A 21729-nucleotide genomic window follows, 5' to 3' on the forward strand; every position below is an offset into this window, starting at 1 on the left:
AGCACTAGGAGATTTAGCGAAGCTGATCTGGTTTTGAGTTTAAATTCTGGACCTCCTTCTCTCCCCACCCCCTCCAAGCCCAAATGTCAGCGAAGGGCCTGGTTTCCCTTTATGGAGTGCAGAATAAACAGATCTACGGCGGCAGGAGAGGGGCCCAGTCCCCCAGCCCGTAATGCCAGAGCTGGGGGTGGGGGGCTGTGGGGAAAAGCAGTTATTCTTCTGTCTGGTTAGTATTTGGCATTGACTTTCATTTTCTCCAACCTCTGTTTTCTAGAAGCCTGCCGGTACGGGAAGTACAGGAATAAAGAGAAGCTGATCTGGGGTGGGGGTGGGGGGGTTTCTTGCCAGACTTCAAAGGAGGTGGACTTTTGGTTTTCTGATAGTTCGGGGAGGCATTTGCAAAATGAAAACTGCTTTGGGGAATTGAACCCAGAGACGGAGCTCTTAGCCGTTGGCCCGGCCGAGAGCCTGGCTCTGGCCCTGACGGAGGCCAGCACTGGGCCTCCCCTCTGTCCCCTCCCAGCCCCGGGAGCGCGCCGAGCCCTGGGCATGGTGGGGTCAGCTGTGGTTAGCCTGGCCGCAGGACTCTGCATTCCTTTTGGGCTTTGCTTGGTTTGGGTGGGTGTGACCACGAGTTTACTCTGGAGAAAACTGAGACAAAGGTCTAAATTGGGCAGGATCTCGAATCTAATGACTTGTTTACAGATCCTGTACTTTTTCCAGGGCAGGGAGGAGGAGGGGGAGGAAAGGGCAAGCTGGCCACTGTGGGCACATTATTGTTTTTCACTCTAAGGAGGTGGGATCGTTTCAGAACCCAGCAGGGCATCTCCTGGCAGCCAGTGGGCAGAGCGGGACTCTGTGTAATTTTCCAAGGTGGGGAGGAAGCGGCGGCGGCCGTGGCCTCTGCCCACCAGCTTGGCTTCCGGGGCACAAACGCCCGCCCCTGCCACATGAAAGGCCCCGTGTCCTCCCGCTGCAGCTTCCAGCAATGGGGTGGGTGGGGGGGGCTTGCTCCAAGTGCACCCCAGCCAGGGTACCCAGCAAAGCATGTGCACCTGCAGGTTGGCCAAGGAAACAGAGCAGAACCTGTGTCAGGATGAAGTGATGCCCGGAAGGCTATATCGAATGGAAGAGCCGTCTCATTTAAGGTTCTGCTCTAAGGTGGCATTTATTTAATGACGGTTAAGTGTAAGAAATTCCGCTGCCCTCCCCCGAAAATTGCACTGCAGATTTGAGGACTTGTGCTTCTAGATTCTGGCTGTTCTAGAGCTCAGAAGGCCTGCTTCTAAGACAGTTAGGCCCCCAGGGTTTACCCCCCCCAAAGGGCAGGGTTGGACCACAGGGCAGGCGGGAAGTGCCTGCGCCCACGTGTGCCCTGGGGCTTTATAGAAACGTCCCTGTTGGGCCCACAGCCACCCACGAGTCAGATGTTGTAATTAGCATTTTATGAGGGGGAGACTGAGGCCCAGAGAGGTTCAGTGATTCACTCAAGGCCACACAGCAGCTGTGTTCGCTAGGCTACACCTCCTTTGCACAGTGTGCGCAGGTTCACAAGGCGAGGCAGGAACCCACGTGTGCCTGAGCTCCTCAGAGTGAAAAGAGGGTGAAGGAGGGGTCTGCAAGGTGTGGCCTGCCCTTCTCCTGGACTGTTTCAGTTGGGTGTGGCTGATTCAAAGCTGCTCTGCAAGAGAGTACGCTCCAGTCTGTGAGTAGAGGAGCCAGACCACACGGCGCTGCAGATTCTTGCTTTGCAGAAATCTTCCAGATGTTGATGTGGGGGCATCTAAGGTGGTGCGGGGGTGGTGGGAGTGGGGTGTCCCTGGGACCCTCTAAATCCTCTGGCAGGGAAGCCTCATAGATATTGACTTGCCCAGGGAACTCAGGAATGGAAGAGGACTCCAATTAAAAATAGCATCAGCTGTAGTAACCACCCTTCTGTAAACACTGTAACAGCTAACGTTCACTTTATACCCAGTCACTTAGAAACTCAGTGATGCTGTGAACTCATCTGAATGCAGAGAGGTGGCTAGAGCAGCAACTATAGCTGGAAAGAGAGGCAGCCAGAAGCCATCCACGGGGTTCTAATCCCAGTTCGTGCCATCAACTAAAAGGGATACAGAAATGATCCCCCCCCATCTTCTGAGGCTCCCTCAAAGCTGGTGACCCAGGCCCGCTGTTGGTTCACTTCCTTCCCATCCTCTCCCAGCCTGGCCAGGGTCTGACCCACAGGGAGGCCAGGTCTGCGGGAAGGAGTAGGTGGCAAGATTCCTTTCCACTTGTTTCCTGCACCTGGAAACAAGCACAGAGGCCATTATTTGGATGACTTATTGTTTAGAGCTTTTGTTTGTTTTGGTTTGGTTTTAAGAAACCTTTACAGAAAGAAATATGCAGATTTTTCAAATTTCAATTGTTGTCTACTGCCTGGCCCAGCTGACCACCTCGCCACTGGCCGATTGCTGGATAAATCTTAGTTAGTGGCCACAGACTGTGTTATTTATCTGTACCCCTGTAGGTGGAGAGTCAGTGAAATGGGAGAAGCTTCAGAGCAGCTGAGGTTGGACTCAGTGGAAAATCCAGAAGTGCAGATGTGGATCCAAATTGGGCTGAAAAATCTCATGAGATCAGGCTTTCTTGGACTTCCTGCTTTTCGCCCAAGCAGTATGTTCAACATAAACGAACTTTCGGTATTTTGAAACTTCCGTTTCTGATCTCAGAACCTGGAAGTGAAGAGCTGTTGTGAACATTTCCACAAATTTTGTCATGGTTATTCTGGAGGCCAAGTCCAACCCGGTAATTATGGAGCTTTTGGGCTCACTAGGACCACAACAGCCTGCCAGGACTTCCATAGAGGAGGGGGAAGGGCCCTCTGCCGAAGGGTCCAGGTTGGGGAGATCAGTGTTCAAATTGTAGCCCTGCCACTTCCGGCCATGACTTAACCTCTTAGATGCTTAGTTTCTTCATCAGTTGAATGAAGAAAATATACCATTTCATAATGTTGTGAGGACAAAATTCTGTGTGTGTGTGTGCTCTCAAACTCTCCCCTGTTTGTTCAGTTCAGGTTCTTGCATATGACATATGCATATGTGTCTGTATGGTGCATACTTATCTATGCACCCACACATACCAAACAGAGGTATGTGTGCATGTATGTTTATTATTAATACTTACTTTTACCTTGAATATGTTCCCCTGGGGATCTAGGGCAGCCAGTTTCTGACAGAAGCTGCATGTAGAGGTCAGTGAAATCTCCCTGATTCACTGTCCAGTGGCACCTCACACACACGTACCGAGGCCTCTGCATGCAGAAAGGATGAGACTCTGTGAGGCCGGAGAAATCTTGGGTGGTGTAGAGCGACAAGTGAGACTTACCTTGCACTTTGGGAGCTGAGTTATGTTCATCACATCTGCTTTTGCTTCTAAGGTGTCTTGCTCTCCTGCAATAAGCTAGCAGGAATGCCAGGCAGATGGGTGCAGTAGGAAAGCAAGGTGTGATCGGAGCCCTGCCCAGGCATCGACTGGAAGGAGCAGAGCTGGGTGGGGGTGTGAAATGAGGGGAGAGACACAGAGAGTCAGGGACTGGAATGAGAGGTGCATTAACCCACCCTACGCTGCTAATCCATTCCCTGGGCAAGCCTACGCTGCATAGACTGTGACTTCTTTGCTTCTCTGTTTTTTGGCTTACATTTTTCTTTTACTCATATAGATGTATAGGTTATTTTCAAATATTTTTTAAAATAGCAATTTCCAAAGTACTACATTATCTTTGTATAAAATTTAGAAAATATGGAAAAATCCGGGAAAATGCCAAAGTGCTTGCAGTCTAGAAACCCAAAAAACAACCTATTAATATTCAGGTGCGTTTCCTTCCAATCTTTTTAGTGGAGACATATAGACATCCATGTCTGGTTTTTGTATAACCAGAATCGTATTGTTTTGCAACCTCCTTTTATTCTCTTTGTATTTAATTATGGCTGTTTCCCTGTATCATCAGGCGTTGTGGTAGGTCACTGTGTCTTGTGAACTGACAGATAAACCCTCCATGAGTGTTAAGTGCTGCGTTTTTGGACAGTATATGTCATCTTGCTACTCTTCAACTTCTGGAGCTGGGAGGGTGTTTTATAACAGGGCTAGAGAAGTGTTAGTGGCTCAGTTGTGTCCGACTCTTGGTGACCCCATGGACTGTACCCTGTCAGGCTCCTCTCTGTCCATGGGATTCTGCAGGCAAGAATATTGGAGTGGGTAACCATTTCCTCCTCCAGGGGATCTTCCTGACTCAGGGATCGTACCTAGGTCTCTGGCATTGCAGGCAGATTCTTTACCATCTGAGCCCTAGGGAAGCCCAAGAGGGCTAGAATTCTTTCTTTTCTGTTTTAAACGGGCTTTAGAAATGATCTCACATGAAGTGCTGAAAAAGCACTGTTGAAGCAGCCACAGGATTCCCCCTTCAGTTGGAAATCAGGAGGCATGGGAGCCTGGGTTCACCCCTTTGGGTCACCCAGAGGGAGACTGGATTGAAGACTTGCAGGCCAGTCCAGGGCCCAATCTGACAGCACCAGGACACCCACATCTCTGAGTTTGCTGCTACCACAAGGCCTCGTTTTGGCATTGGCTGTTTGACTTCCACAGTCATGAAAAGCAGCCACTAATAACAGAAGAGCTGCCTCTTCCGTCGTCAGGCCCTGCAGTGGCTGTTCAGCGACTCGGCGTCTGGGGCGGCGGCCGTCTGCCACACCTCTGCCCTCCTAGCAGCAGGGTCAGCCGGTTTGCTTGTCAGAAAGAGGCCGAGCCTCCCTGCCCACCCCGTGTGTGCTGGAGGTAGGGGAGGTAGATTTCTGAGGGCTGTTTGTCTGCCGGGGGAGCCAGACCTCTCTACAGCGGGAGCCCCTCTGGCCACCCCCTGCCTGTCCCCCTCCACCCAGCCGATGACCTTCTTCTCCTCCAGCCCCTATGAGAGCTCGCTTGGCCAGCCTTGAGAAGCTGGAACCTCCTGGCAGCTTCCAGAGAATCTGTCCTTCCCAACCGGGTGCTGGCAAGTCTGTGAGGGAGAATTTTCTGGGAGGACCATCAGCTGTGTCGTTTATCCCGGCATGATGCCTTGCAGAGTTGAGTCAGCCAAGCCCTTCATCAAAGCTTGAACTCACATGGCCTGCTTTGTCAATCATTCATTCATTCCATTAGTAGATATTTAGTGCCTCCTGTTGCAGGACTGGACTTCCCAGGTGGCGCTAGTGGTAAAGAACCTGCCTGCCAATGCAGGAGACATAAGAGATGCAGGTTCCATCCCTGGGTCGGGAAGATTACCTGGAGTAGGGCATGGCTACCCACTCCAGTATTCTTGCCTGGAGAATCCCATGGACAGAGGAGCCTTGCGGGCTGTAGTCCACGGGTCACAAAGAGTCGGACATGACAGGTGACTTAGCAGGGACGCAGCACATTGCAGGGCTAATAATGGGATGGAGGATAAAACAGGCAACACACCTGCTCTCGTGGAAGACATAAAAAACATAAAGGGAAGCGACTAGAGCCAAAGTGTCTATGGTGGGAGTCTCGGAGAAGATACCTCCCAAGTAAGACCCTTGAGACTCCTGTCTTAGGTTTGACAGTGGAATCCTGCCCTGAGTCCAGCCCCAGCCTCTCCTGAGCACACAGCTCTTCCAGCCGCTGAGCTGTAGAGAGACCATTGCTTTGGGTAAGATCAGTTATGGCCGGGAAAGGAGCCTGGCTCGAGCACACAGCCCCACAGACCCTTGTGGTCAGAGAGTTCCTAAATGAACTCGAACTTTGGGGGCTGGGATCTGTTTACTCTTGGCACACTGGGATTTCCTGTTTCTAAGAAAATGGGCTTAGATGCTCAGCTGCATTAACCAAACAACATGTTGACGCAAATGAATCTGAAACTTGCCAGCTTCAGACTCTCTAGAAGGTCAGATTTGGGAATGAGGCATTCGAGTGACTTTCCAAACCCTGAGTTCCAAATCAGATGACTCAAACTAGGTATTTATTGGGGGTGGGGGGTGGGGCTCCTTTCCAACCCTTCCAAACTGAACTCCTGCCAAGTGGCCTTCAGGTTAGAGATTCCCTGATCATTTTGGAGGGATCATGGGGTGGGGGAACCTTTCCCCTGTCCACGGCTGGCCTTAGAAGTGGGTATCCCAGGTAGCTTAGCTGGGATGCTCTGAAAGATCCAGCCCCAACATCCCATCTGCCTGAAATGATCACCATGAGCTGATTCCTTTGAGCCCTGGGAAGCTTGCGTCAGAATGCAACTTACTCATTGACATGACTGTCTGAGCCAACCATAGCAAGGTCCTGTGAATATGGCAAATCTGTCGAGTTTTGACAGGGTGTGGAGGAGGGCAGGACAGGAGATGATGTTGAGGATGCTTCTCAGAGAAGCCCAACCCAGAGAAGGGAGCGCAGGAGTGGGATGTTCAGACAAGGAGCATAACAGGCTAGCGACACCAGTTTGGTTGAGTGTAGACTCCAGAAAGCCCCATGACCCACCTGGCTACAGGTGGCCCTCACTTGGGGCATTCTATCTCTTCTCTGTGGCCCCCAGACTCCAGCACACCTTGCAGAGCTGTACCTGATGAAGCTTCTGGGAGAAGCGCTTTCTCTGCTGGGAAAGATTCCACAGTTTTATCAATATTTGAACCAAGGGACTACGTAGTGTGGCTTTACATATGAAAGTGCAACAGTGTGAGTTGTTGTTCCTTCTTCAGTCGCTAAGTCATGTCTGACTCTTTGTGACCCCATGGATGACCGCGCTCCAGGCTTCTCTGTCCCTCACCATCTCTCAGAGTCTGCTCAAACTCATGTCCATTGAGTCAGTGATGACATCCAACCATCTCATCCTCTGTCGCCCTCTTCTCCTCCTGCCCCCAATCTTTCCCGGCATCAGGATCTTTTCCAGTGAGTCAGCTCTTTGCAAAAGGTAGTCAGTTATTGAAGATTTATTCCATCACAGAACTTACAGGCATTGAGATATTGCTGGTTACTGCTTCCTGACCAGCGGCTAGTTGGACTAGGTAAAGTTCCCTTGGGAAAGCCCATAGTGCGGGGAATGTGAATGTCAATGCACAAAGTCAATGCAGGAGCATTATTTTGTATTTTGATTGTGTATTAGGTATTGTGAACCATGGTGGGGGAAGTCTCTGAAAAACCAGGATGAAAACATATCTGCTAACAACTGCATACAAGTTCAGAGTAACAGTGGAATTATGAAAGGGAACAGAGGAACAGGTGGGGGATCAGGCAGTGTATGTGGATAAGCCAAAAAGAAAACAGAAGAAAAGGAAGGTCCCTGTGGGTTCAGACTAGTGCAAGAAGGCTTCCTGTAGGAGGTGTGTTGTGATCCAGAAAGGCTCATCTTCATGAGTGTCCACATCATTGGGAAATAAAAGGCCAGAATCAACGTCTTTACAAGCGTTGGCGGCCTATGAGCAGTGGTAAGTATCAATGGCTGTGGGTGATTCTATGGAGCTTGTGCACAAGGGTAGAGATATTTCAGAAGTAGAAATAAAAGAATTGTGTTCCTGGTGCCATCTATGTGCTGAGTACCAGGAGCTGGCATGGTGTGGGAAAGAGAAGGAAGGAAAGAAGAATGGGTACAGGAAGACTCTGCTGGAGATTTCCAAGGAAGGGGTGGATGGAGCCCATTCTTTCTTTCATTAGTTTCATCATCAGACATTTATTGAGCACTGTGTGGCATTGTGAATGCAGTGATGTGTAAGGTGTGGTTCTTGTCTTTGATAAATTCACAGTGATGGACACAGGCAGACTCTGAAGGAAGGCAAGTGCTTTCTTTCACAATACTGTGTACTAAATGTCATAAGATACCAACTGAAGAAACACCCAACTCTGCTGGAAATAGCTGAGAGAGTTGGGGAGGGCTTTGTGGAGGGCAACTCTTGGTGGAGTTGGCTCTTTTAAGTGACTTCAGATTTAGCTGGCAGGATGTTCCAGGACACGGGTTCGATCCCTGGGTTGGGAAGATCCCGTGGAGAAAGAAATGGCAACCTGTTCTAGTATTCTTTCTGGGAAATCCCATGGATAGACGAACCTGGCAGGCTACAGTCTATGGGGTTGCATAGAGTCAGACATGACTGAACATGTGCACACATACACACGTATATTCCAGGACGAGGGAGCATGAAGGGAAGAAGGACATCAGTGAGTGTGCCACATTTACAGGGCAGCGGGCAGGGAAGCTGGAAAGTAGCTTGGGCTTGACCCCAAAAGCTATCACTTTCATATCAGATTCCAGAGAATTTGAATTTTATGTCGTGGCCAACAAGAAGATCAATACTTGCTTTTGTAAGGGAGTCAGATCAGCAATATTCATTCAGTTCCATTAACTGCATTTATAGGGCACCTACTACAAGCAGAACATACACTGTACTGGATATTCCTAGCCCTCAAGGGACCCCCAGTAAATCTGGGGAGGCGCAATGGAGACAGTGAGGAAAAGACCACAAACAACTAATGCAAGATTGTTGAGGAAGAAGCACAGAGGTTCACGGAGGCAGAGATCCCCAGAACCCCACTCAGGCTCAATTTGGAGATTCCACCATTTCTTGTTTCTTTCCTTGGTAATTATCCCCAGGACTCTCACTCTTTCCTCCAGGAAAATTACATTTATTAGCCCCAGAGAGAACTGTGGGGTTCAGATCGGACTGCCAGCAAATGGGGGACTCCCCAAAGCCACTCAGTACAAGTGGCCCAGGGCTATGACTCCAGGCTGTGACTCGAGGTGTTTGGTTTAGATAAAAACTATAATTAGCTGCCACAAATGCCGGTGGATATGGGAGGGGGGATGGGAAGACTTGAATGTGAGTGGTTGTTTCTGGGTTCCTTTATTTCTGGCTCTTCTGGTCTGGAGTCTGTGTTCAGCTAAATCCTTCAGTTTGCATATGCAAAGTAACCCCCTAGGTAGGCCTGAATAGCATCCCCTCCTGGGAAACTCAATCAGGGTCTTCCTGGGCCTTCCTCCTCCTCCTTCCCCTTCCAATCCCAGCTTGCACACCATGCCGCGTCCACACTTTCTCGTGTCGTCAAGCAGTACCAGGGAGCTGGTCAGTCCCCTTCAGATCATAACCCACGTCTCGGCCCCTCACACTCACCTGTGACCACAGGCAGTCAGGGGCAGGGGATTCAGACTCACTTCCTCAAATCTATCCTGCCCGCATGCCCCCAGGGGACTGTCCCAAGAGAAGCCTGTGGGGCTGGCAGAGCAAGGCCAAGGCTGAGCCCAGACCTAGCTAGTGCAGTGGCCAGCTTATAGAAAGATGGCTTGTCTTCCCTTTATGTGTTCACCCTCCTTTTCTTTTCTTTTTCTCTTCTTGCTCTCTTTCTGACTTGAGTTGCCTCAGGGCTGGTGGTTTCAAAACTAGCAGCTGCAAACTTATGAAGGAAAAAAAAAAAAAAACCCAAACCACAAAAACCCGTCTTGTGAAAACCGTGTGTGCCAGTCTAAAAGCGGCAGGCCGTGCGGGAGGAGAACCTGCTCACGTGTTAGCCGCCAGGGTGTGGGGATCACGACTGGGTCTGCACTGAGGCAGGACTTGAAGTGTGTCCCGGGCCCGGGGGCGTGGGGGACAAGGCAGGAGAGGCCTCTGAAGGAGGGTGGACTCCACACCGGCTGGGAGCCCGTCAGGAATGACTGTCTGCCTCGGAGGAGCTGTTTGAAACAGCCTGGCTTCCCAGATGCAAATCACACCAGCTGTCACCACCACATCACTGGCATCTTCCTCCTGAAAACCCAAGGTCCAGCCTCTCTCCTGGGTCCACTCGGGAGCTGGGGAAGCACCTGTACCTGCATCCTGAGTCCTGAGTCGCCTTGCCCCCAGCTAACACCCACTCACACTCACCAGTGTGTTCACACCTTTTGGGACACTTTGATTAAGCAGAAAGGCACCTCCCCTAGCCCAGCCTCAAACTCTGACTCCGTTGCTAGTTTCAGCCTGCCACTCAAGGTAAGAAGTAGGAAGGACCTGACAGGAGATCCTCAGACGTTCTCAGAGGAAACTGAGTCCTGGTCTGGCCCAGGTTTGAAAAAAGAAGTCCTCAGAAGTTTCAGGCTGGACAGGAGAGCTCCTTGAGTGACCTTGACAGGCCTGGGCTACTTCTCCTGACCTCCTGCCCAAACTCCACATGACTATCCCCTTTGACCAGAGCCCAGAGGATGCTCAGGTCGTTTGGCCAGATCACTGGGAGATCTGTGGATGGCCAAGCAGGCCACTCATAGACCAGCAGACAGAGACCACCCCAAGAGGCCCACGTGGAGCACACCCGTTGCCAGGGTGTGGGGAAGGACAACAGAGGGGAGACGACCCAGCTCAATGCACAAGAGCCCAGTGGACTCCAGTTGTGAAAGCAAGACAGAGGAATCTAGGGTGAGTGTGTCAGTATTCGAGGAGAAGCAGAGTTGGCGAAGTGATCAGCACTGGGTGGGGTTAATGACAGAAAGCTTCAAGGAGGAAGTAAGCTCTGAGTAGAGGTTGAAGGAGGGGAGGGACAACGGCTGGGCCAGAGGAGGGGGAAGAGGAAGTGTGTCCTGTGGGGGGAGGGCTGGCCTTCGGGAAGGGTGAACGTGCTCTCCTGCTGGCCCTGGGAGCTGGGCCACTTAGAGTTGGACCACTTGGGGTCCCACTTAGAGTTGATATCATTTGGGTGTGTTTGTATATATATATATATTTTTTTTTTAAGTGTTTTTTTTTTTTTTGATGTGGACCATTCTTGAAGTCTGTTGCATTTGTTACAGTATTGCTTGTGTTTTACGTTTTTGGTTTTTTGGCCACAAGTCATATGGGATCTTGGTTTCCCAGGTGGCTTAGTGGTGAAGAATCCACCTACCAGTGCAGGAGACTTAGGGCATGTGGGTTCGATCCCTGGGCGGGCTATAGGGTCGCCAAGAGTCGGACACAGCTGAGTGACTAAGCACGTATGCACATGTGAAATCTTAGCTCCCCAACCAGGGAGTGAACCTGCACGCCCCTGTATTTGGAAGGCGAAGTCTTAACCACTGGACCACCAGGGAAGTCCCATTTGGGTATATTAAGGAGGAAGAATAAGGTTTATAACAACCGACCTGCTGTGTAGCGGCAAAGATGTAGACTTGGGAAGAAGCACGTTTTAGCATCAGACAGATCTGGGTTCACACCATAGCTCTGCTGCTGATAAGCTGGGGAACGTCCCAAGCTTCACCTTCCTGAACTATAAAATGAGGAAATTGTTTCATAAGGTTATGAGGCATAATAGCCTTTCATAAGGCAACAATGAAATGAGATGAAATAACTTACACAAAGTGCTGGGTTCTGTACTTGGCAAAGAGCAGCTCCTAAATCGATAGTGGTCAGTAGTATATATTTTATAGCTTAGTTTAGAAAGGCAGCCACTGAAAACTGCTTAAAGTCCCTAGAGTGTAAGGCTTTCAGATTCTTGACGTCGCATCTCAGCAGGTCAGGCCTGTGTCATCCTTTTACTGGGATGAAGTCAGCCAAGCTTTGAGTGCTGGGTCCATGGCAGTGGTCATGGACAGGGCTGACCCATCAGCTTCGAACGTTGGCCTGCTGCAGCCAGAGGCCTCGAGGCATGGGTTCAAGTCTGTCTGATTGAGAAGTAGGCACACCCACCCACCTGCATGTGTGCTCAGGCGCATCTGACTCTGCAACTCCATGGATTGTAGCCCACCAGGCTTCCCTGTCTATGGGATTTCCCAGGCAAGAATACTGGAGTGGGTTATCATTTCCTTCTCTAAGGGTCTTCCCGACTCAGGGATCAAACCCACATCTCCTGTGTCTCCAGCATTGGCAGGCAGATTCTTTACCCCTGAGCCACCTTGGAAGCCTTCCTAGTTGTTTAACAACCAGTTCTCTGATGTACGAAACCTGTTTCCCTGGTATAAACACTGCCACACTGGCCAACTGCAGGCTGCCAGTGATACTGAACCTGAACCTGGGGCTGGGAAAAGGCATGCAAGGTGAGGTCTCCCCTGGTAACCCTGGACCAGCGTCTGCCGCCTCACACGGCTCTGTCCAGACGCGGGGAAGGACGCCCCGCGCGGGGAAAGATGCCCCGTCCTCCAGGCCAGCCTGGTTTTGCTTCTTGTTTGTTTGTTGAGGGTGAGCGTTAAAGGAAGAGAGCGTCCCTGCCGTCTCCTCCATCCTCCCCTGGGTAGAAGTAAAGACTCCCTCCCAGGACCCACTTCCCCTTGGGCCACTTCCATCCTGACTAGCAAGTTCACTTTGCTCACAAGCCAAACAGGACAAAACAAGCCGAGAGCTGTCTGCAGGGGGCCTTCAGCTCTGCTTTAAGAAGGACCAGCAGGTGCAGCCCCCAGACCTACCACCCTCCTTCTGGGAGCTGCGGTCCTTCTGAGGTGGAGTGGCCACCCCAGGAGCAGATGAGGCTTCACGTCCTTTAGGAAGTGACCGCAGCATCTGCCTTCTCCCTCTGGATTATCCAGCAGCATCCAGCACAGGCTTACGGAGCTGCAGGAGATGTCAGGGATAGTCTGGGTGCCCACTGACTGCCGTGAAGGTTGGACGGGGGCGAGCCCCTCAGATGGGGCAGGTCTGCACCCCACGCTTCTTTTCTGGCCTGTGCTGATGTGCACACATTTTCCTCAACCATTTCTTCCTCATTCCTGTGGTCCCTGCGGGTGTGAACTCCATCGGGCAAGCCTCGTCTTCTTTGTGCGTTCCCCACAGGCACCCAGCGCAGTGCTAGGCAGACCGCTGGACTAGCTGATGAACTGATCTGCTCCTATTTGGAATGAAGGAACTGACGGGAGTGGTGGGAAAAGGAAAAAAAAAGTCGGGGCACCTTCCCTGGCAAATTCCATCTTTGGATTCCCTCCTTCAGTTACAAGAAATATTAATATCTTACTTCTACTCCCTGTTTACCCCAGTGGGTATCACCAACTTCACCTGAACATCAGCTGGGTCTGTACCACCTACACCATGCTGAGGGATACAGCATGCCATGTAAAACCAACCACAGTCAGTGAGCTCCCTAGCTGGGGAGTGGGCTGAGGGGAAAACCCACGACTCCCCAAACCTCTGTTCCAACCACCAGAGCCACGCCTTCTGCCTGCGGCGCTCTCGTTCCTCGAGGTGACCCATGCTGGGCTCCACGGTGATGCAGAGTTGCCGGTGTCCGTCTAGATCTATAAGGAGCTGGCTGGACTCCTGGGGGAATCCTAGTGCGCTAGAGATGGGCCGCGTTGGTGCTTCCTGCAGCGAGCACCTGCCTTCAGCTGGGCCCCTCGCTCTGTGACCCGGTGTGGATAAGGACACAAAGGGTGCCTGACCAGGCTCTGTCCAGAGGCCTTATTAGGCTCTGAGTTTAGAAGAAAAGAGGGAGGGGGAGGGATTAATGGAGTGACAGGAAGTGAGCTTATTATATTTATAAACAATAAGCCCATGTTCACATTTCAGGTGTCCTGATTCATCTCGCAGGTGGGAGGGAGGAACTGCTGGCAACCTTTCGCTCGGGGCTCCGGGTTTTGGAACAGGATTTCCTCTGCAAGTTGTCGAAGATCAGATAAAAGCCTTAATCTCAGGCACACACAGCCGCAGGCCTTGGGCCCTGCCACCGTGTGCTCGACTTTCAGTAATGAGACTGAACAATGGTTCGGGCCACGGGACAATTACAGAGGTGGGAAGAGAAATGGGTGAGGCTGGAGGGATGCGGGGCTTCCCGTGGGAGATGTGGCCCCGCAAAGCAGGAACACTGCTGCGGTCCAAGCAGGATCTCTTTTACACCCTTGGCCTCCTGTGGCAAAGAGAAAGGATACAGAAGAGACACACATCCCTACTGCCTGTTTTTAAAGGACGGAAACGGGAGGCAGTCACTTCTGCTTCTCAAGCTGGTTTCTTCTGAACTGGCTGGAGAGCATGCCCCAACATTAGCTGGGAGGGCTGGGATATGAGGACAGTTTGTAAACCGTTCTCCAGAATGCTTGTACTCAAAGGATGCTCCCCCTTTTTTTCCCCAAAATTCCTCATTAACTTCAACATCTTCTCAGAGAAGGCAGAATCAAGATGTTCAGGGGTCCCTTTATGGAGCGGCACGCTGCTCGGGAGCTGTCTGCTCTACTGACCTCTAAGCTATTCTCATCTTCCTACACAGAGTTCATTCGTGTTGGCCAAGCCAACTGAGTCAGTTTTAGAAATAAGGGGTCATAGCAACATTGATGATCTTGGAATCAGGGTCTGTACTCTACAGGATTCTTCCTACTCAGAAGTCCCTCTTCTGAGTCTTATTCTCACCACCTCCATTCTGCTTGCCGTGTGTGTCTTTGGTTGTGTGGGTACTGTGCTGAAAACTTTACCCATCCTCGCTCATCTAATCCTCACCACCTCATGATCCCCATCTTACAGATGAAAACCCAGGTCTCAGAAATGTCTCCTGACTTGCCCAAGACCTGCCAGTGCACACATTAGAGCAAAGTACTTCCATTCCCGCTTCATGGAAACAGTATTTCAGTCGCTCCACTGTCCTAATGGGGCTTTCCTGGTGGCTCAGCAATCAAGAATTCTCCTGCCAATGCTGGAGACATGGGTTCAATCCCTGGGTTTGGAAGATCCCTGGAGGAGGAAACAGCACCCCACTCCAGTATTCTTGCCTGGAGAATCCCATGGACAGAGGAGCCTGGCAGGCTACAGCCCATGGGGTGGCAAAGAGTCAGACACCACTTAGCGGCTGAACACGAGCGTGCGTGCACACACACACACACACACACACACACACATACATTGTCCTAAAACTCATCCACTGTTCATTCAGCGGAGAGAGGAGTGTGGTAGAGGGCAGACCACCGCTACTAAAGCCATGGCCCAATTCAAGAATGTACTAGAAGGCTGGTAAATAAGCTGGCCTTCCCAGGAAGCCACTTCCAAAGTGGGGAAGAAGGGCTCTTCTCAGAGGAGAGACCCAGGGTGGGAGGCCTTTCTCCTTCCCTTTGGCCACTCCCTTGCGAGGACAGGGGTGACCCCCTGAGTCTTGAGACCACTGCTACCCTGTCGACTCTGCCTCTGATAGGGTTTGGGGGGACCAGACCAAGCCTGTGTGTTGAATATACCACGAAGCGGGGCGGGTGGGGAGTCTGCTTAGTTATTTGCCAGGAGGATGCAGTGGGGAGTGAGGGGAAGTAAAGCCTAATTAGTGAGTTTCAATCTACGGAATCAATGATTTTCCCAGATGGGCTGTATTTAGAGGCTCCTGGAAATCCTGCATTTTTCCACCGCTGGTTCCCATCCTTTCCAAGCCTCAGCTGAATGGATCCGGAAATCCCTTGGGAAGGAAAATGCACGGGTCTGTTCACCTTGAAAAATGAAGAAACCAAAGAGGCAAAAGGTCCCTCTTCCTTCTCAGGTGGACTGATTAGTTTTACAAGCACCTGGGAGGCCCCGAGGAAAACGCAAATGCCAAGTCGTCTCCCGGTGAAAAAGCACATAATAATCTGTGCAAAACAGCACCTCTGGATAAACACAGTGTGGCTATATATATATATACCGTGGTCGTTTCCTGTTGCTCTGCAGTTTGTACGGCGAAGGTGGGGTGAGGCTGCGGCCATAAGCCGCATGGTGACATGTACATTAGCTGTGCCCTCTGCTTCCGGTGCTGCTGATCGCCTGAGGGGGACCAGCCTGGCACTGCTCAGAGCGGCCCACAGGCAGGGAGCCCCCGAGGTCTGACCTGGGGTGTCTGTTTGTGTCTGTGAGGTGCACTCCCATTCTCCCTGGGAACCGGCTGCCTCGCTGCAGAGAGGAGCCAGCAGCCAGCATGCATGTCTAACGGTCTGCTTGTGTAACTTCGGCACCACGAAACCAGAGGTCTGGGAAGAAAGGGTGGTAACAGATGAGCGGCCCTTGTTCTGTTAAAGGGGCGGCTTCAGTAAAAAAAAAAAAATCCTTAGTGAGGTTGTATTAAAAATCATTTTGGTGAAACCCAAGGCTCACAGCCCATGTGCTAGAAACCCACAATGCCAGGAATAGCAACCATGATTGGACTCTCAGAGTGGCCTCTCATCTTAGGATTTCAAAATGCTTGAGTAGACATCTCACAGTGTAATTTTGGAGTTGCAGACTAGACTCCCACTTTACTAAGCAGTGAAATGTAGGCACCAAAAATGCAGAGATTGGCCCCACACCTAGAGCAAGTCAGGAGAAGAGACTGGAGTAAAATCACCAGGACTCACTGTTTTCCATCTGCTAAGCCAGGGATTGCCACCCCATTCCCAGATGCTGCCCCCCTCTTCTTGTGGGAGGTCCAGGATGGAACCTGGCATTTTTCAGAAGTGTCATTTTTTAAGTTTGGCGTTTTAAAAATTTTCAGGAAATTCTGTTGTGCAGACAGAATCACCATGGGTCTTAATCGCTTGGCCTGACATGTTCTACATGAATTGTTAAATTAGAATGCTGTAATTTACCGAGGCAGTAAGCAAATACTGAGTGCTTACTGTCTGCAGGCTTGGTGCTGAGTCTTGGGTACAGAAGTGAACAGATTAGACCAATGATTCTGCTTTAAAGAGTTTTCTCTAGTGGAGGAGACACTAATCCCAGTTTTGAACAGATACAGTTTAGTTTTGCACATATATTTCTGAATATGGTTTGTGTGATGACGACAGGGTGGAGAGAATAACTCAAGGCTGGATGTAAGTTAGTCTGAGGGTTTAAAGCAAGACCTTCTTAAGATAGGATATTTACATGTAAATGACAAAGATGGAAAGAAGGACTGTGCATCACTAGTCTTTCAACACAAAACCAAAGCCAGTTATGATTCTAAGAAGCAACTAGTTACCAAAAAAAGAAAAAAATAGGGGGTGGAGTGGGTGGGTGGATTGCTGTCTTGAGCTTAAGAGCATTTGTCTTTATTGAGGGAACCATGGCTCCTCCTCCCAGTGGTGGAGGTGGTTTATGGCAGGACAAAAGGGGAAAAATGAAACGCAGGGACATAGGGTCCACTGGTGACTCATGATGAAGGTTCTCTTAGGGCACTGACTGCTTCCAGAGTCAGTCTGGGGGATGTTCACAGGTGCTTTATGCAAACAGGAGTCTGATCAAATTAGTGTGGGAAGCACTGGCTTATGCACACATCCAGAGGCCCATGTCTCAGGACTTATCAGATAACTGCACATGCTGACATAGATCATGAATCTCTAAGGGGAGGAGAGGGCTGATATGGTCTGCCGTGTTTTCCAAAACTATGTCATGGTGGCACAGTTTTTCCATGAGCACCTAACCAGGTTCTGAAATATGATTCTGCCTAAGACCCTCTTGGGGAGAATAATAGATGGTGAAACCAAGAATCTCGTTCTTTCCATCTAGAATGGTCTTGGCTAGCTTCCTTTTTAACCAACACCTCAACAGATTTTGAGGCAGGAAATACAGGAACCATGCTTCAAGAAAAACTAATAGGACTAGAATTCCATGGAGCATCTCCATCTTTTCTCATTTCTGTGACTGACTGACCTGGCTCTCCTGTGCTCCTTTAGACCTGGTTCATGCTGAGTGGACACAACTAAGTTACTGGGCCAGGATAGACTTTTTACAAAATCATTTATTTATGTATTTGGCTGTGCCGAATCTTAGATGAGGCCTGTGGGATCTAGTTCCCCAACCAGGGATCAAACTCAGGCCCCCTGCATTGGGAGTGTGGGGTCTTAGTCACTGGACCACCAGGGAAGTCCCAGCATAGACTTTTTTGAAAGTAATAATAATAATAAGTAAAATGAGTCACAGACAGCAAATTCACCCTTGGTTTAGAATCTCCTCGGTGTCCCATGTGGGATTACAAAGGCCACCTTGGTCATTTGGACTCAGGTTGGCTGGAGCATCATGTGTGCTATGAGGCTCTGTGCGTCAAAAATTCCTGAAGCTGTGCAAATACTGGGTCCATCAAAAGTTTTTTTTCGGCAGCATATACCCACCTGCCTTTGTCTGATTAGCTCCATCTCTTTAGCTACCTCCCTTGCTTTCCAAGGAACACAGGTACTCAGAAAAACCCTTCTGGATGCATTCATATGCACAGAAGTTTGTGTCTTTTATTCTCTCCCTTCTATCCTGGCCACCAGAAGGAAACAGGCTGGAGAAATGGGCTCTTTGCAAAGGGTGTGGAATCCCCAGGCACCTTCTATCTGGGTTGCATTCAATGTCCAGAGGAGAGGGGGGACCAAGCATGTGATCAGACAAGGCTTGTTGCTAAGAGGCAAGGTTCAGATTACTCACCTGGGCCCCAGTAACTCCCAACCCCCATCCACCAGAGCTCCAAGTACTCCACGGCTGCAGACGAAAACACGTTCGGTGTTACACCCCGAAAGCATTCCAAAGACTAATGTGCCAGTGATCTGAGTAGATTAAAAGAGAGCCTGGAGATGGGAAGAGGAGATGCAGAAAGAAACATGTGAGAAAAATCGTGTTTTCCTGCACATTCAATAGCCCTGCCTTGTCGTTTCCAGAGCAAGCAGCCAAAAAAATTTAGAGAAAGCTGTACTTGTGTGTGGCTTCTCAGGTTGGTGCAGTGGTAAAGAATCTGTCTGCCAATACAGGGGACTCAGGTTTGATCCCTGGGTTGGGAAGATCCCCTGGAGGAGAGAAGGGCATCCCACTCTAGTATTCTTGCCTGGAGAATCCCATGGACAGAGGAGCCTGGCAGGCTGCAGTCCATGGGGTCACAAAGAGTCAGGCACGACTGAGCACACACGCACACATACAAAACTTTTGTGCGAGGCAGGTCTAAAGATGAGTTTTGTGTGAGAACACAGACACAGAACCAGGTTAAAAGTTGAGGATGGTTGTGACTGACACCACGGTGAGAGAAGTACCTTTCCTTCAAGATGACTGCATACTGACAGTGCTTTGTCTTTCTGACCCACACATTCTGCATCTTGGTGTGTTTTGCTTGGTTTGCACTAATCCTTTGGCTGGTGGTCATTTGCTCTTGGTGGCCAGTTTCACTTCCTGGTTTTGCGAAAATGGCAGTGTGGCCTGTCGCTTGGGCACACTGTCAGTGCAGGAAGTGTGCACTTTTAAAATGTCAAAGCCAGCAGCCCCCGGTCCGGTGCCCGCCATCAATCAGAAATGGCTCTGGACCCCCAAGGAGCCCACTGCCAGTTAAAACAGTAGTGCGAAGACCAAGATCTTGCCTCAAGACTGCCTGCCATCTAACCGAGGGTGTGAGATCAAAAGGGAGAGAAAGATGGGATCAACAGAAAAATGCACTCACTGCTACAGTGTTTTAGGGCAAAGCATGAGTCAGAGAAAGGGCTGCCCATGGGGAGGGCAGGGTGTCTGGGGTCCAGAACGTGGGCTCACATTCTTTCACTGATGGGCTGTGTGACCAGAAATGCAGTCTGAGCCTTCCTGTGCCTCCCTTTCTTCATCAACAAAATGGGGAGGGGGGTGATAATACTACCTACCTGTTGAATTTATTCTGGTGATTAAACAAGGTTATAGGTGTGGGAAGCTTCCCAGGTGGCTCAGTGGTACAGAATCCACCTGCCAATGTAGGAGACACAGGGTGGATCCCTGGGTCAGGAGGATTCCCCTGGAGAAGGAAATGGCAACCCACTCTAGTATTACTTCCTGGGAAATCCCATGGACAGAGGAGCCAGGTGGGCTACAGTCCATGGGTTCATAAAGAGTCAGATACAACTTAGGGACTAAACAACAACAAATAGGTATGGGAAGGCTTCTAGTAAGATAAATGCCTTACACTATAAAATTGTCTAAAAGTTCAGTTATTATTATTGCTACAATAACAGCATGGAGGGGAATCAGTGTAGAACATCCATCATCAACCATTTCTCCTAAAAAGTGAGAGAGGAGTAGAGACTGAGCTGAGTGTAGGGATTAAACCAGCCCAGGACTCTGTTCCAGCCCCCTCACTCTGCTCAGAATTCCTGTATCATTACTGAAAGGTAATCATGGTTATCATTTGTACTGAAAGATTTAAGATGAACTTATCACATCTAAGATTTAAAGAAACCCCCAAAAAAACATGTGCTTTCTAAGATATCACTTGGTTTTAATTTTCACGGAGCTACCTTCAATTCAGGAGAATTTTGTGACTGTGCAGTTGGTGTAAATTCCATAGAGAGCCATTTGATGATCAAAAAATGATCATAGTGATTATGAGTATTGTTAGGTATCTAGATAAGAGAGGCAAATATAGGGTGACCTTATGACATCTATGTGATTGTCATTTTCTAGGTAGCTAGATGGGTTTCCCCGTTATCTCAGTGGTAAAGAATCCGCCTGGCAATGCAGGAGACATAGGCTTGACGCCTGGGTGGACAAGATCCCCTGGAAGAGGGCATGACAACCCACTCCAGTATTCTTGCCTGGAGAATCCCCATGGACAGAGGAGCCTGGTGGGGTACAGTCAATGGGATCACCAAGAGTCGGACATAACTGAAGTGACTTAGCACAGAGCACACAGGTAGCTAGATGAACCAGGATACTGTATTTGGCTATGGTTGGAGAATTAATTGTGAAATACTAATGAATGTCATAGGCCTTTCTGAGTCTTCTCCTCCCTTATATGCTACGTCCTGTTTGAAATTCATATGATTCCCACAAACAGAAAATAATATTGAGAATAATTTTTTAAAAATTTTCCTTTAAGGAGCTCATGTGCTGGTCTGAGAAATTGTTTAATCCCACTTTAAAGGGAGGACCTTGGAAAGAATAAGACAAAGGCCAGTTGAAAGAAGCAGTTAGAATTAGGGACTGGTTGATTCTGAAGATTCCTGATACTAAAACCTCCATTTGGTATCAAAGGCCAAATGTCAGTTCCTCACACATCTCCAAGGAGGCCATCTATCTGCTTATGCATTGAGACTGCGACTTTCCTCCTTCAGTCCTTCACCCAACCCCACTAAACAGGAAATGCAAACCACTTGAGCTGAACAAGCAACCGCCCCCCTGGGCCCCACCCCCACCCCACCCAGCATAAGTACTTTGTTCTCTGCTTTCCATTCATTTTGATGAGCTGTGTACATTCATTTCATAGATGCAAGGCAATCAGTTAGAAGTTGTTAGAAAAAAGAAGACCGGGTCATAATTCTTACCCTCGGATATCTTACCTTCAGGAAACTTCCAACCAAAGAGGTCCTGTGAATTGATAAGCTACAGCTTTTGATGGTGATATTAGCAGTTCTTGATACTTAGAAATTCTTAGGGCATGTGCTTGTAGCGGGTGCATCACATTTAAAGTTCTGATCGTTGACTTGATATCCTGAATTGGTTTGTCACTTGATCGACTTTGGAGAGGCAGGAACCTGGAGAGATTTCTTGAGACACATCCATTTCAGACACTCCCAAAACATGCCATGTACAGATAAAAATCTCCTCTGAAGCTCACTCATCTAAAACCAGAAGCCTATGGCTAATCGTCCACCAGTAAACTGTTTACTGACTTTCTGGGGCAAATGTTCAGCAAATACTGTATGATCAAAAGACAGCTAGAAAGAGTTTTTTTTTTTTTTTTTTTGTTCTAGAAGAGATAGACGATTGCCTATGTGCATTCTTTCTTCTGTAATACTATTTGCATACATTAAATATTTATAGCTCAATTTTTAGTAGTTTTCCAAATGCATGGTAATTTGTGGGTATCTGAGTGTGTGCAGGTGTGTGTGGGGGGGACGGTGAAAAAGACAAGGGCCGTTTGTCATTGGGGGTAGAACCTGACTCAGCACCCCAGACCAGTCCAGCCCAGTCTGAG

The 21729-nt window shown here is 49.5% G+C and overlaps 1 protein-coding gene across 7 annotated transcripts in view; it reads left to right on the top strand.

Moving 5' to 3' along the window:
• The window catches only part of FLI1 (Fli-1 proto-oncogene, ETS transcription factor), a 136282-nt gene that overhangs the window by 32921 nt on the left and 81632 nt on the right, over positions 1–21729 (top strand). Inside the window, exon 1 of one of the 7 annotated variants that reach the window (XM_070457382.1) lies at positions 9980–10394. The exons of the other annotated variants lie outside the window; for them this stretch is intronic. Within the exon in view, the coding sequence (XP_070313483.1) occupies positions 10224–10394 (171 nt within the window). The 5' untranslated portion in view covers positions 9980–10223. Of the gene's footprint in view, positions 1–9979; positions 10395–21729 lie in introns of those variants that run through there. 7 annotated transcript variants of the gene reach the window in all.

The sequence above is a fragment of the Odocoileus virginianus genome, chromosome 28 (genome assembly GCF_023699985.2).
Source record: "Odocoileus virginianus isolate 20LAN1187 ecotype Illinois chromosome 28, Ovbor_1.2, whole genome shotgun sequence".
Taxonomy (NCBI): Eukaryota; Metazoa; Chordata; class Mammalia; order Artiodactyla; family Cervidae; genus Odocoileus; species Odocoileus virginianus.